The sequence below is a fragment of the Capsicum annuum genome, chromosome 9 (genome assembly GCF_002878395.1).
Source record: "Capsicum annuum cultivar UCD-10X-F1 chromosome 9, UCD10Xv1.1, whole genome shotgun sequence".
Lineage (NCBI taxonomy): Eukaryota > Viridiplantae > Streptophyta > Magnoliopsida > Solanales > Solanaceae > Capsicum > Capsicum annuum.
This window is the reverse complement of record NC_061119.1, coordinates 27765069-27780906: the sequence shown is the minus strand read 5'-3', so window position 1 is coordinate 27780906 and position 15838 is coordinate 27765069. Positions and strand designations below refer to the sequence as shown.

Here is a 15838-nt window from a genome sequence, read left to right as displayed (position 1 = left end):
TACTATCTTCATTAATACATATATTTTCATATCATGTTAGAGCTCTTCTTAGGAATAATCTTTCCCTATTATATGTTATAGATAATTGTGTATGTTTTATATTGTATGGTTTTACTTGTTCTAGCCATTTAATTCCTAATATTATGTCTGCTTTTTGCATTTCTTTCTTTATTTCAAATTCTATTTTCATTTTTCTAACTCCTATTATTATTTTTTTCTGCTATATTTTTAGTGTTTATTAAGCTTCTTGGTAGATCTGGGCATATATTATTATCAGATTTTATTTCCTCATTTTTTACTAGATGTTTTGCTTCTTTTCTTTTTCTTGGTAGATCTGGGCATATATTATTTCTTCGTTTCTTTTTCTATTCTCACCATAGCTGTCAATTTATCTTCTAATTTTAGTTCTTTTTCTAACATTAAATATAAATGTTTACCTATTTTTTAATACCTTCTACCTAAATTAGAAAACACTATTTTTATTTTTAGTCCTTCGTGATTTTTATATGTTTTTTCGTCTATTATAAATTCTTCTTTGTTCATTTTTTATTTAATTGTTAATAGATCATGTTGGTATGTATATTCTAGACTATCTATTATTGATTCTAAATTTGACACTTCTTCTTTTTGTGCATTTATTGAGTTTTTACTAACTCCGACAATTATGTTATATTGTAGTCTTTCTATCTTTATTTTTAATTCTTTACGTTTTTCAGATATTATTTGCTTTAATTCTTTATATTTTTGGATGTTATTCATTTAAATAATATTTTGGGGAATATCTAAATCTAGTTTTATCAAATAAATCATGATTAATAAATTAATCAAGTAAATCCATATATATACGACTTTCGTATTTTTTAAATAACAAGGCTCTGATACCAATTGTAGAGGACTGCGGATTAGGCGCGGTAACTTTATTAGGAAATAAATAGTTATTGGGTTTTAGTACTCCTTCCCTCCCATTTTATGCAACACTATTTTCTTTTTAGTTCATGCGAAAAAAGAATGTTTACGTTATTGTAATTAGAAAAAAATTAACTTTAAAATTCCCTTTTTACCCTTAATGAAATGATTTTACCCTTAATGAAATGATTTGCGGTCGCTCTTCAATTGCCTGAAATTCACAAGTATTGAGTTTTTTAGTACTTCTTCTGTCCCATTTTCTGTGACACCCTTTCCTTTTTTTGTTCGTGCGAAAAAAGAACGTTACGTTATTGTAATTGGAAACAATTTAACTTGAAAATTTCAATTTTACCCTTAATAAAATGATTTATAATCACTCTCCAATTATGTAAATTTCACAAGAATTGAGAGTTTTTTTAAGCTGCTCCTGCTGTCTCATTTTTATGTGGCATCCCTTTCTTTTTAGTTCGTGCGAAAAAGAAATGTTGCGTTATTGTAATCAGAAACAATTTAACTTTGAAATTTCCCTTTTACCGTTAATGAAATGATTTATAATCACTTCCAATTATGTGAATTTCACAAGAATTGAGAGTTTTTTTAAGCTTCTCTTGCCGTCTCATTTTATGTGGCATCCCCTCATTTTTTAAACAATCTCTTGCAGAAATGTAAGGTGAGGTTGCGTGCAATAAATCCTTGTGGTCGGGCTCTTCCTCGGACCGTGCGCAGAGCGGGAGCTTAGTGCACCGGGCTGCCCTTTTAAGCTAGTTGAGTAAGGGTTAGCTGTTATTGTTAAACTTGCACTAGTATAGGTACCCGCGTGATGTGTGGAATATTTTTTATGAAGGTATCATTAAAAATTACTAACTTATTCATTTGAAATAATAAAATTGAAATTTTAAAATCTCTAGGAATAGACTAGTATAACCCTGTAGGTTTAAATGTGCACTATAAAGAATATCTAGTTATGGAAAACTCCAAATTCACTTTATAACAACAACATACCTAGTATACTCCCATCAAGTGGGGTCTGGGGAGGGTAAGTGTACCGAGTCCATACCATTACCTCAGAGTGAGATATAGTCCTAATTCACTTTATAAGATAAATTTATTTGTATTGTAATGAAATGGTATGAATAGAGCGGAGCGGATACAGATGATCCATTTAGTTGACCCCAACTAATCGAAATTGGGGCCTAGTTGGTTGCATAATTCTTTGGTTGTTAGATTTTGTAGTTTCACTAGAATTGACATGTTAAAGCTTTTGTTATTTCGTTGTGGTGTTATATGCAATAGTTCTAGATGTTTGACACTAGCGAACTGAAAAAGAAGACACAGTGGCTAGGTGTATACTTATGTCTAACGTGTATGCCATGTCGCCTTCCTTTGGTATGTATTTAAGTAGATATACCTTAATATTTCATGCATGCCATGATTTTGGTCATTCTTTCAGAGATGGAGAATAAAGATCCTTTGGTGCATTTGGTGGATCTCTACCAAGTTAGAAGAAACTTGCTAAAAGAAAAGAGTTTATTTTGAGTTGTCTAAGGTTATTTTGTGGCCTTTTACATTTTTTGATGCTCAAGTTAGATGGACATAAGATTTTGTATATTTGAATTTCTTAATTTTCTTCAACCTTTTTAACGTATTCCCTTCTTTCTTTGTTGCAATGTATATATATATGTGAGAATCCTCACTTTGATCGTCCTCACATTGTGCGTTCATCCTATGAGGGGACTACTCATGGTTGCTTTTTTGCTGCATAACTTCATTTTTGCTTTTATTCATCTTCTTATAGCCATTTCAGTTTTGCCTTTTATTTTCATTTTCATTATTTCTTTCTTATATCAAAAATTTTGTGATTTTATTTGTTTGTTTCAACAAATCATATGTATACTCCAGAGCTCCTCAATACATGAGTATAAACTGCAACTTATAATGCTCCTCAATACATGAGTATAAACTGCAACTTATAATGCTCCTCAATGCATGAGCCTAAAAAGATATTTTAATTTTTTTTATATTGCCCTTCTATTTTTTTCTTAAGAATTCCACATGCTTCTTTTTAATTGGTCAATATTTCTTTTTTGTTTTTATTAAAATATTTTCTTCTTTATTTTAAAGTATTTGTCACATTCCACTTTCCGAAAATCAAATTATATACACTTTAATCAATATTTTGGAAAAACATCACTAAGTTGATAGAAGCGTTGCGATTTATAGTTTTTATTTTCATAAAACATTTGAATATCGTATTTTTAATTTTAAATATTTAATTTATTTTACACAATGTAGCTCCAAAATCTATCAAATAGTCTTTTGAAAATGATGAAATCTGAACAACTTTTGAAGCAAAATTTTCTTTTACCACCGAAAAATTTGTCAACCTTTAATATTTTTGATTCTTTAGTGACCTCATATGTTCTTATAAATAAAAAAAGGGGCAGTCTGGTGCATTAAAACTCCCGATATGTGCTTGGTTCGGGGAAAGATTGGATCACAAGGATCTATTGTACACAACATCACCTTACATTCTACGGGGGGCTGTTTATAACGTGCTTATAAAATATTTATCCTCAATTTTATTTAAAATATCTATAAATTAACGTTGGTTTAGGCTCGGGCTAAGCACGGGCCAAATGACACTAGTATGTATGTATGTGTGTGTGTGTGTATTCTACAACCTTCTTGTTTATGATTTGGCATAATGCTGTCAAATCTCCAAGTTCTGTTTCTCGATTATCTAACTGCTTTTCGGATTCTTCTGTTTTAACACTTGACCCAGCTATGAGCCGACTATAGTTCAGGAGATGCTTACTCTGATCATACAAATAGTGAAAGAACGGCGGTTTTCTGGGCTATCCCCTAGTGAGTGTTTGCAAAGGGAATTGGTACATAAACTATCAACTGGTGATGCCACTCGTAGCCAGTTGGTGAAGTCTCTTCCTCGCGACTTTTCCAAAATCGATAAACTTCAGCAAGTTCTAGATAGGATAGCAGCGTATTCCAATCCCTCCGGCATGAATCAGGTTTGTCCGTGGCACTTTGGTCATTCTTTAACCTACATACATTGGCAAGGGAAATCCATTTGATCAGTTTTGGTCCTATTATCCTAATGTCCCATCTATCCCAGGGTACGTATAAACTGCGAACACCCTATTGGAAGGAGCTAGATTTATATCATCCTCGTTGGAACTCAAAGGAGTTGCAAGTTGCTGAAGAGAGATATATGCAGTTCTGTAATGCCTCGGCATTGACCAGTCAGCTTCCAAAATGGACCAAGATTTATCCACCTCTTGGTGGAATAGCTAAAATAGCAACTTGCAAGACAGTACTGCAAATAGTTCGCGCTGTTGTATTTTATGCTGTTTTCTCTGATAAATCAAATGCTTCATGTGCGCCAGATGATGTACTGTTAACAGCATTGCATTTGTTGTATCTTGCACTAGATATTTGTTATATGCATAGGGGATCTGGTGACTGTAGTTGCTATGGGGATGATGTCATTCCAATTTTAGCACTAGCCAGTGAGGAATTATCATTGAGTAAATACGGTGATCAGAGCTTGTTGTCTCTTCTGGTTTTGTTGATGAGGAAATATAGGAAAGAAAACGACTTTGTGGAAGCTGGAATTTTCGACCTCTCTTCTTTGATTGGAAGTCTGCTGGAAAAATTTGCTGAACTTCAATATGAATGCAAGATAAAACTGCAAGACCTTGCACCTGATGTGGTCAATCAACTGGCGCAATCCGTTTCGACTGGTGATACTAACAACTTGGAGTTTGTTCCAGACAGTGATAAATGCAAGGCTAAAGCTCGAGAGAGGCAAGCTGCTAAAATGGTATGGTTTTAAAGAGAATATCAAGTATATCTTGTTAAATATTTTGCTAAAGACGGAATGTTTTTGTTACTCTCTAGGCAATTAACTTCAAATTGTTGCTTTTGTGTTGTGGTTCTTCTATGACCGAGTGTGAGCTACCTCTTCAAGAAGTTGAAATTCCTTATCTAGCATGCATGTTTTACATGTTCTAGGAAAGCATGTAAAAGATGGAACATGCAAGTGAAATACTAACTGCACAAGAAAGGGATTCCTCAAACCCAGATGCAGGATCCTTATAGATTTGATACCCCGTGTGTATAGGGTTAAAAAGGGATATAGAAAAGCTGTCATATGAAATATTGGAACATGCAAGCGACATATGAGCACTGGAAATGGAAGCAAAATCCTTGTAGATCAGATGTCCCTTGTGTATAGGGTCCAAAGATACCCGAAAAAAGTTGGGAAACTTGCGCTTTGGGATGTTAATTCGGAGCAAGATATGATAGGATGGAAGACCAGATAATTTAAGTTCAACCATAGTTGGATGCAGCTGTGCTTTATCCTCTAGAATCTAAATTAGAGATTATACAGAATCCCATCGTAGCAATATGGATTTCATGTGAAATGGCATTAATTCGTTTTACGACGTTCCTGCGTTTCCTGTATTTGGATCTAGTGCTATTCATGTTCCTATTGTGCTATGTTGCCATATTTTACAGTTCAGGTAGTTTCTGGCCATTGTAAGTTGAACATTGTAGAACCAGACTAACCCTTTCTATCTGTTCTCAGTTTATCTGGTTTGACTGAGTTACTTTCATATATATTCCATGTTTACATCGTAGGGGAAGATGAGGGCGCAACAATCCGAATTTTTAAAGAGCATTGATTCCTCTGCAGAAGCTGGTGCGGGTGATTCTAATCTTGGTAAAGAAAGAAGTGATCCAGATGTTAGATGTAATTATGAAGAGGCTACTCAAGTAATTTGCTCTCTTTGCCATGATCCAAATTCTAAAAGTCCTCTATCCTACCTGATTCTTCTTCAGGTATGTGCTTTGTGTTTATGTTACTTCATTGTGCTCGGATATCTATTAGGGTATGATTGATCTAAGTAGGCGTTTGGACATGCGAGTCATGAGATGAAATTTCGAATTCTCAAAAAGTTTGATTAGATTTCGTATCATGATTTCAAATTTTTGAAATCCAAAAATTGACCCATAATCTATACTACTACAACAGCATCATCAACAACAACAACATACCCAGTGTATTCCCACAAAAGTGGGGTCTAAGAGGGTAAAGTGTACGTAGTCCATACTTCTACCTCAGATAAAGTAGAGAGGTTGTATTCGATAGACCCTCGGCTTAGGACAAATAACAGTATAATAAACATAAAAACAAACAACAAAATGGAATAACACACCACTAGATGATAAAAGAAACAAGACACCCATAGAGTAATACTATAAATTATCTATCCTAAATCTCAAACATCACCAAAGCACCATGAACAAGAAACTACAATGCGCAGGCATAACACTGCGACTACAGACACAGCTACAAACAACTCACACCTTCTTACTGGTAAGGATGCACTCCTAACCACTAGTTCTTTACCCTAATTCGCGTCCTCCACACCTTCCTATTGAAGGTTATGTCCTCCGTAAACTGTAATTGCTCTATGTCATGTCTAATCACCCCCCTTCAATATTTCTCCGGCCTACCTCTTCCTCATCTGAAATCATCCATACCCAACCTCTCACACCTCCGTACTACCTCCGTACTAGGGCTATCTGTGCACCTCCTTATCACATGCCCGAACCATCTCAACCTCACTTTTCGTATCTTGTCTTCCACCGAAGCCACTCCCACATTCTCTTGAATAATCTCATGGTTAACCCTATCTCTCCTAGTAAGTCTATACATCCATCTCAACATATTTATCTCCACCAGCTTCAACTTTTGAATGTGGGAGTTCTTAATTGGCCAACACTTCGCTCCATATAACATAGCCGGTTGGGTTGCTACTTTGTAGAACTTGCTTTTAAGCTTAGGAGGCACCTTTTTATCACGCAGGATACCTAAAGCGAGCCTCCATTTCAACCATCATGCACTAATACGCTGCAGGACATCCTCGTCAATTTCTCTATTTCCCTGAATTATAGACTCAAGATACTTGAAATTACTTCCAAATGGCTCGGGCATCTAGCTTCACTACGACGCCATTTTTATGCGTCAATCACTGAACGTGCGCTTCAAGTACTCTGTCTTGGTCCTGCTCAACCTAAACCCTTTAGACTCTAGAGTCTATCTCCAAACCTCCAACTTATCATTAACTCCTCTCCGGGTCTCGTCAATTAGAACTACAACAACATACTAGTGTATTCCCACAAGGTAGAGTCTGGGGAGTGTAAAGTGTACACAGTCTATACCATTACCTCAAACGAAGTAGAACTATATCATCAACAAATAACAACATACCCATTAAAATTTCATAAGTGAGGTCTGGGAAGGTAAAGTGTACGCAGACCTTAACACTACCTCTGAGAGGTAGAGAGATTGTTTCTGAAAGACCTTTGGCTCAAGTGTAGCAAATCCAAGTACAAAGAAGAGGAACATAGTGCAGATAATATCACAACACGGGACATTGTAGAATCTACCATGAAAAACAGGGTAGTGTGATAATGAAAGCACAATAAACGACAAGAAGACAAATATCTACAGCTCAACCCTATGCTACCACACTACGACTAGTGGACAACAATACTCCTACCCAACTAACCTTCTACTCTAATGTGCGTCTTCCACATCCCTCTATCTAAGGTCATGTCTTCGGTAATCGAAATATGTGTTATTTCTTGTCTAATTACCTCTCCCAATACTTTTTCAGCCTACCTTTACCCCTCTTTGAACCCAGAATTTATATTTTGTAAAAAAAAATAAAAAACTCTTTATCATTTTATATTACCAACCATTTATTTCAGATGTAAATTGGTGTGCAAAAATCGGTTCAGCCGATAAGGCGAACTGAAAAATGTTATTGGTTTATCGGTGATAGTTATTAGGTTAACGGTTTTCTTAAACGGCTATGTAAATTTTTTTATCGGGCTATCGCTTTGGTTTTTGGTTTTAAGATTTAGTTAATGGTTAAACAATAACCCAATAAGATTATATTAAAATTATATTTTTATCCCTAACTATATAATAGTGACTTTAGATTTTAAATACATACTCTTATCTTTTTTTTTTTTTTTTGCATTTTATAGTTGTTTTAATGCTTGTAATTTGTGTAAGCTTTATGCATGAAAATAGTGAAGGGCAAATTAAAATAAGAGAAAGCACAAAAAATTAGAGGATCATTTTCTTATTGGTTAAACCAAAAATCAAATCGTTAATGACCAAAACCGATTAACCTAAACCCGATAACAAATATCTTATTGGTTTGGTAAGATTGTATAAGAATTGGGAATATTTTGATAGTTTTCACAACTTATGGGGTTTTTTGTGTATGAGGAAAAAATACAATTTAAGAAAATCCAAATTGCATGTCCAAACAAAAATTCAATGCATCTCAAATGATTTCAAATCATTATTTCATCTCGCATGGCCAAACGGGCACTAACTAATTGTGCTTGGTGTATCTAGTAAAGATAAAGTTTTTACTTATTTTATCGTGGTTCTTGAAACAAGAAATCCAGGCTTTTGACTTTCACCAATAGAGGGCCTCCTTCATGGACAAGAACTCAAAATTTTGGGGAAGAACCGGAATCTTGTGCTAAAAGAATGGCAAATATCTCATCTCAAAGGAGCATTTTATCAAGCAGTCAAGAAGTGATTTCATCTCCGTGGTCGACACAATCGATTCAAAATGCAATAAATGAGTTTGCTCTGGAAGGGCAACCTAAGGAAGTAGGAGCATTTTTTGAATATATTAGGGCAAGATTTCCAGCATTAAAGATTCAACTGCCTTGCACATCAAGCAATGTTGACGAAGACACAGGTTTTTCTCTCGAGATGCTAGAAGAACAAATATACTCGTTGATTAGGGAAAGAATGGATGTCAATTCGTGGCAGTCGGATCTTTCAAGAAATGGTAAGAAACTTTCTGCAGGGGGAGATGGTGGGAGTGTTGAGTCACTGTTGCTTGGGAAGTACATTTCTGCTCTTGAAGGAGAAAATCTTGATGGTCCATCTGCATCTGAAAGTGCAGACAAGTCACAATTAGAGTCAATAATGCCACTGACAGCGTATGAAGGATTTGGTCCCTCAGATTGTGATGGAATTTATCTTTCATCCTGTGGACATGCTGTGCATCAGGGATGTCTTGATCGCTATTTATCGTCTTTAAAGGAAAGGTAACTCTTTTTATCTTCTCTTTTTACCTCTTTCTTTGAGGCTATTGTCTAATAGTTTAGTAAATCGACTTGAACTGTTTTTATTCTTTGGTTCTCCATTCGTTTCTTTTTTGGGTTCTCTTCTTTCTAGGATTGCTTTTCTTTTTCCGACCGTATCTTGATTTTCTTTAAGTATGTATGTCCTCAATCTTAACTGGTTTGTGATTATAGTTTATAAAATCCATGTAATATTACGTTCTATAATTGGCCTGGCAGTCCAATTCATCAAGTTTAGAGAATTAACTGTCTCATCACTCTTGCACAGATATACCAGAAGAATTGTTTTTGAAGGAGGTCATATTGTAGATCCAGATCAGGTACAGGACGTCCTGATTTACCTTTTTCTATGTGATGGAGTGAATTACTCAATTTCGCTTATTAACTTTCTTATTTTTAGGGGGAGTTCCTCTGTCCTGTATGCCGTGGACTTTCTAACTCGGTCCTGCCAGCATTACCTGTAGATTATGGAAGATTCAGAACCCTTTATTCAGCTTCCAGTCCATCAGATGCCGTTGGCCCTTCACCCCTGTCAAGTGGAGTGGTAGATGCACTTCATTTTCAAAAAGCTTTATTTCTCCTACAAAGTGCTGCTGATGTTACCGGAAGTAGAGAGATTTTCCAAAAACTTCCAGTTCGGCAGTTCGGTCAGATGAGAATAAACCTTGAATCTTTGTATCATGTATTGTGTGGAATGTACTCTCTGGAAAATGACAGGATTTCAGAATCTGGTAGACTTAGTCATTCTCTCGTTCTGTATGACACTCTTAAGTACTCACTTGTATCAACTAAAATTGCTACTTGGTCTGGAAAGACATCACTAGCTCCAAACTACAATCTTGATGCCTTGTACAAAGAACTCCAATCTTCAAATGGTTTTATTCTTGCTTTGTTGTTAAGTATTGTGCAAAGCACACGAACAAAGAACTCACTCACTGTCCTCTTAAGACTGAGAGGCATTCAGCAGTTTGCGGAGTCTATATGCACTGGCACTTCTGCAGATGAAATTTCAGGTCCATCTGTTGAAGGTATATTGCTGCTCCATGGAATTATCTTTTAAGTTACTTTTACTCTGTAAGAGATGAGATCATGGAAAGATATACTTTGCAGGTAATATGCAAGACATCTTGGAATACGCTGAAACAGAAGATCAATATCCTGATATTCAGGTCTGGAGATGGTCCTCTGATCCAGTTCTTGCACATGATGCTTTTTCTTCATTAATGTGGATAATATATTGTCTTCCATGTCCATTGTTGTCATGCGATGATGCCTTCTTGTCTCTTGTTCATCTTTTCTACGCAGTCACAGGTACTCAGGTTTACACAATTTTCCCTTCTGATCTTTTTTTGTGTAGAAATTAGATGAGACCTCGGCACTTCATTGGCCCCAAGATGGTTAGCTAATGATCCTTGTTGCTTCTTTGCACTGGCTATAATAACCTATTGGAGAAAGCGTCAATGCAGTTTGCTTGAGCTAGGATGCGACGATTCTCTAGTTACTGACATCTATAAAATAATCGGAGAACATGGAGTTGCTAACGAGTATTTTGATTCTAATTTTATAGAGACTTCTTATGACATCAAAGATGCAATTCGCAGTCTGACCTTTCCATACTTACGAAGATGTGTATTGTTTTGGAAATTGATTCATTCTTCTAGAGTGGTGCCATTTAATGATGGAACTAACATATTGGATGGATCAACTTATTCAACTAATGAACTGATGGAATGTGGTGAAAACAACGCCGCGGAGCTCATTCAGATTGAAAAGTTGGAGAAGATATTAAAGATTCCGTCACTTGATTATGTCTTTTATGATGTCACAATTCGTTTGGTGGTTCAAAAATGGCTACATCATTTCTACAGGCAGTTTGAAACTCGTGGTCTAAAGGGTGTTTTGTATTCCACTCCTGCAGCCCCATTTAAGTTGATGCCTTTGCCTCATCTTTATCAGGACCTCTTGCAGAGGTTGATCTAGATATGGATAGAGCGAATATTTTTAAGTATTCTATTTTTGGGTAGACAAAATAAAACTCAAGATATTTTGATGTTGCCTTCAGGTATATTAAACAGAATTACCCAGACTGCGGAGCTGTTCAGAAGGATCCTGCAATGTGCTTGTTATGTGGTAAATTGTGCTCGGCTAGTTGGAAGACATGCTGCAGGTTCAAAACACACTCGGGTTGCACCTTTTCTTTTACCTTCTTATGATCTTTAATATTGTGTCTGACACATTTGATTGAACTCCAGGGAAAGTGGGTGTCAAGCTCATGCAATGGTCTGTGGTGCTGCTACTGGGGTGTTCTTGTTCATCAGAGTAAGTGTCGTTCCATTTTTGCTTTCCTTATTTCTCTTGGCCTTTTGATCTGTACAATACTATCTTTCACGATGTTGGAATGGCTTACTGAAATTTTACTTTTCACTGTAGAAAACCACTATATTGCTCCAAAGATCTGCTCGTCAGGCACCGTGGCCTTCACCTTATTTGGACGTATGGAGAAGAGGTAAATTAATGGTTGCATTTAGCTATCATAGAAGAGCTTCAGAGTAACTAAAGGTGTTTAGTTGAAAACAAGCTTTTCTTTATTTTCATTTTCTGAGAATTGATGAGAAAGGGAAATCTTTCTTGTTGCTTGGACTACTTATAGCATAGCTCGTAGAAGCATTACAAATTAGATATGCAACAAGGCATCAAGCCTTATTCTTTAAGTTTGTTGTCGCTAACTCAAGCCACTAAGCTCAAAATAATCCAAGTGCATAATGACATGTACCTTTTCTTTTCCAGCAAAGGTGCTTTACAGGGCTCTTGTTATGTGATTTAGATGGAAAACTATGAAATAATAAAATGAGTGTTTTGGGGAAAGAAGACGAAAGGAAGACTGTTGTGTCCCCAAATGTCTTCAATTCAATTAGACGTTTTTCCATGTCAAACATGGGAAGTAGAAAGTTTGCCCGAGTTAAATGCAAGTTGAGATATGCTCACCAATTTTCCCAGTCATAACTCGTAACAAGTATGGATTTAAACTTCAGTCAATATTTCTTCGATTTCTGATGGATTGGTGCCTCATTAGTTTTCTTTTTTTTTTCCCTCCCTTTCCTTTTTCCCCTCCCTTTCCTTCATCTATTTTCTCTCTGTTTTCAGTTAATTAGTTGTTTCTAGACTTTGTTATACAAATATATGTGCAATGTATGTCTTGAGCTTTGATTTCTTGTAAAATTCTTTTGGTAGGGACATCTGGATTCTGGGCTCTAAACCAGCATGTCCACATATCAAATTGGATCTTTCATACTTCCTCTCTTATTCTTGCAGGATAATGACATGCAACGGGGAAAGCCATTATATCTAAATGAAGAACGTTATGCTGCCTTAACTCATATGGTAAGAGAATTAGCTTGTTTTGACTAGTTGTCTGTTATCGTCATGGCTTCAGTGTAATCTGATTTAAGTGTACACTGGAGAGAAACAAGACAAAAATAATGAGAATGCCCATTATATTAAGGGGAAAGAAATTTAGCTATAACTTCAGGTCTATTTCTCAGTTTGAGCAAGGTACGTGGTCAAAATTTAAGTTGATTATTGAAAATGAATTCTTCATAATTCATTAAAGAAAATAAATGCTCCCTCCATTCCTTTTTAATTGCTCCCTTTTCTTTTTTAGAGTCAAAGCTACAAACTTTGACCAACATTTTATGATGTATTCTTAATCAAATTGAAAAAAGAAAAATTGTAACTTATAGTACTTTTCATTTCGTTTTTGAATATCTAAATTTTAATTTTAAAAAATAAATTAATCAAATCTAATTTAGCTTTGAAACTTAGTCAAATTGGCTCATGAAAAACTAGGGGGGCAATTAAAAGAGGAGTGGAGGGAGTAATTGATATTAGGAAGCATTGAATTCTCTGATAAATGGTTTGATGGGAAAGCAAGCTAAGATGGTGATGACAGAACCATTTAAGTGCTCAGAGTTAATAATACAGTGCATTTGAAGTACGAGAATTGAGTGATGGCTTAGGGAACATTCTGTAAGATAGCCGGTTTAGAGGATGTTTTACCTTCTCATTGTGTCAGTTGCTTAGAGCACTTTCTGTAGGATAGAGTTTAGACAGGTACTTTATCATTGTGATAATACATCTTTGATTCAAAAAAATTAAGCAGGTATTCTGATCGTTTTTGCCAGAAATTCATGGTTCTTTTTATTTTCTGTTTAGTCAAAATGATCTCACTTGTACCTCACCAATCTGCCCCAAAAAGAGCGTGCAGACCTTATACAATATGTGATGTCCTTTCTTACAACAAAAAAAGGGTAGCAAAAGGGAACTTTGATGCTCTACAATGGACTTTCAACCCCTTCAAAAATATTTCTATTTATGATTTTTAATTTAATTTTTTTTGGTTGAGTTGTTTCCAATCATCTCTTAGTACAACCGCTTCTCCATTCCTCAAACAGTTGTCCTCTTATTTACTAACAGATTGAACTTTTTATCATTTCTGCTGAATGAACATCGAATCACAATTATTATTTCCCGAGGTTGTACTTGCTTGCTGATTTTTTTCTCATTTCAAATTCTAGATGGCTTCTCATGGGTTAGATCAAAGTTCAAAGGTGCTTCGTCACACAACTATTGGCGCATTCTTCATGCTTTAGCTTTGGGATTTTATGATGGTGTAGGTTTAATGACAGTTTAATAATAATCGTATTTTGCTTATCTGTTTCTTCATTATTACCTATGGTCTTGTTTTTCTTTAGTTCCCTCGACAATTGCAGGTTATATCTAACTCGAATATGTTAAAGATGATAACAGTTGTGCTGTTGCCCCTGGTTTATATTGCTAGCTAGGATACAGGCAGTCCTCTGTTAATGTGTTCTCATGCTGTTTATGTACAGATTATTGAGGTTAGTCTCTAACTATTTTCCCCCCATGTTTTCGTTTAGACTATTCTGCACTATTTCGAATATTTTAAAAATCTGAGCTATTCTTGAAACATATGCTATATAAGTATTGTCACTAGTGCATTGCCAATCCACTCTTTTACATTCCTTCCTGTAGATTTCTGTTAGCAGGTGAATCCAAGATATCTTATAGGCATACTAATAAAGGGTTGAACCTCCTAAGAATGATAAGCTCCAACTGTCACCGAAAAATTTAGGTGAATCCTTAAAATATCAATATTATTGTAGCTATAAGGTGTGCTGGATTACTTGGGTAGGATATAACTTTATTAAATATTTGAGGGGAAAAAAAGACCGTATACAAGAAGTATTACCAAAATTTTGAAAACCTACGGAAAGATAGAAAACAAATATTTGGCATCCTTTATTGCTTAAATAGGATTGCACATGATTTTACTGTGTAATGGCATCAGACACTGCATCATTTTCCAAATCAGGCACATGATAGGTGCAGTGCAGTAACAGAGGCTAATACATCAATGCATCCATACTTTACAGTTTTTAGACTAGGTCTTTTTGCAACATTTTAATTTGCATAACGTATAGATGTGTAGGACTTAAGTTTGAGACACTTTACAGTAATATTGATCGATTATAAAAAACATTGATGAGCGTGGTGTCATGCGTTTGGGCTACTGAATTAACTCCTGCTGCAGCACAAGTACTGAATTGAAAAATGTTTAGGAAAAGGCAAGTTGCAACCATATCCGTAAGCTTCTCTATCGAATTTCCATACTACATTTCTTATAACATCGCTTGCAGTTTATTTAAACCCTCGCTATGGTTGCTCAAAGTTGCATCATGCTCTCCTATTTGTTTTGATATTTCTACTTGACTGCAACTTTCAGGTATAACAGGACTCTTGTTTGTATCTTGTATTCCTTTTTCTCATCAATAATACTTCCGCGTGTGAGATCTTGAGATGCTAAACTATCATGCATTGCTTCCTCTTTATCTTTAATTAATGAAAATTTCATTTGTGACAGACGATTATGAGTTGCCCACTGGAACAGAACGCTTGTATTCCATTATGGTGACTCAGTGGTGAAGATGGAGCGGCTGGTTGTTGGCACCTTGTTGTACAGAAAATGTGAATGAATATGGTGCTTCATGTGTATAATATGAAAATTGCAAAGGTCTCCTTCAATTGTGTATGGATTATCACTTCACATAACAATATGTTCCCCCTTTGGCTTCCTCTGTTCTTGATGTCGATGATGATTGAAGTGTCATCAAGTAATGGATGAATTGTGTATGTACTGTCCCCTAAATAACAATATGTTTTTTTTCTTTTTTCTTTTTTTTTTTTTTTGAAAAAGGAAAATAGCTTGGGGTAAGGTAAGGGAAATGGAGGAGGGAATTACAAGGTCGGAATCGAATTCTCACTGACAAGATGAAAGCACAGGTAGCCGATCAATTTAGTAATTTAGCTACTAAGATTTTCCCAATAACAATATGCTTTAATCGAGTGATACTACTAAAATTCCTTCCAGGTACTTAATTTATACACCCTGTTGGTACATATGTTTGGACAATAACGTTTTGTGCCTCACCGATAGAATCAACAAAACAATTGTATACATGAAGAAATTCAAGATTTATGTGCACTCGAAACAATAGGGCTTTCCAGAATTGTTCAGTGTAATTTTACAAGTGGGTTTTGGGAGGGTAGAGTCTGCACAAACATCACCCGTAGCAAGATTGTTTCTAATAGCTCATTGACTTGGTGAAAAGTATATAAAAGTAGAATGAAAAAAAATAGCGGAAGAGAA

The 15838-nt window shown here is 35.4% G+C and overlaps 1 protein-coding gene across 1 annotated transcript in view; it reads left to right on the top strand.

Moving 5' to 3' along the window:
• LOC107841604 (E3 ubiquitin-protein ligase PRT6) overlaps positions 1-15359 on the top strand; it is a gene marked incomplete at its 5' end in the record, with an annotated part of 35378 nt that extends 20019 nt beyond the window's left edge. The window contains 14 exon segments of the mRNA XM_047396214.1: positions 3689-3932; positions 4037-4744; positions 5566-5766; positions 8411-9075; positions 9380-9431; positions 9512-10139; positions 10222-10422; positions 10679-11081; positions 11174-11278; positions 11364-11430; positions 11542-11603; positions 11605-11617; positions 12424-12492; positions 13686-15359. Of these exon segments, the coding sequence (XP_047252170.1) occupies positions 3689-3932; positions 4037-4744; positions 5566-5766; positions 8411-9075; positions 9380-9431; positions 9512-10139; positions 10222-10422; positions 10679-11081; positions 11174-11278; positions 11364-11430; positions 11542-11603; positions 11605-11617; positions 12424-12492; positions 13686-13760 (3493 nt within the window).
• Between the last annotated feature and the right edge of the window lie 479 nt (positions 15360-15838).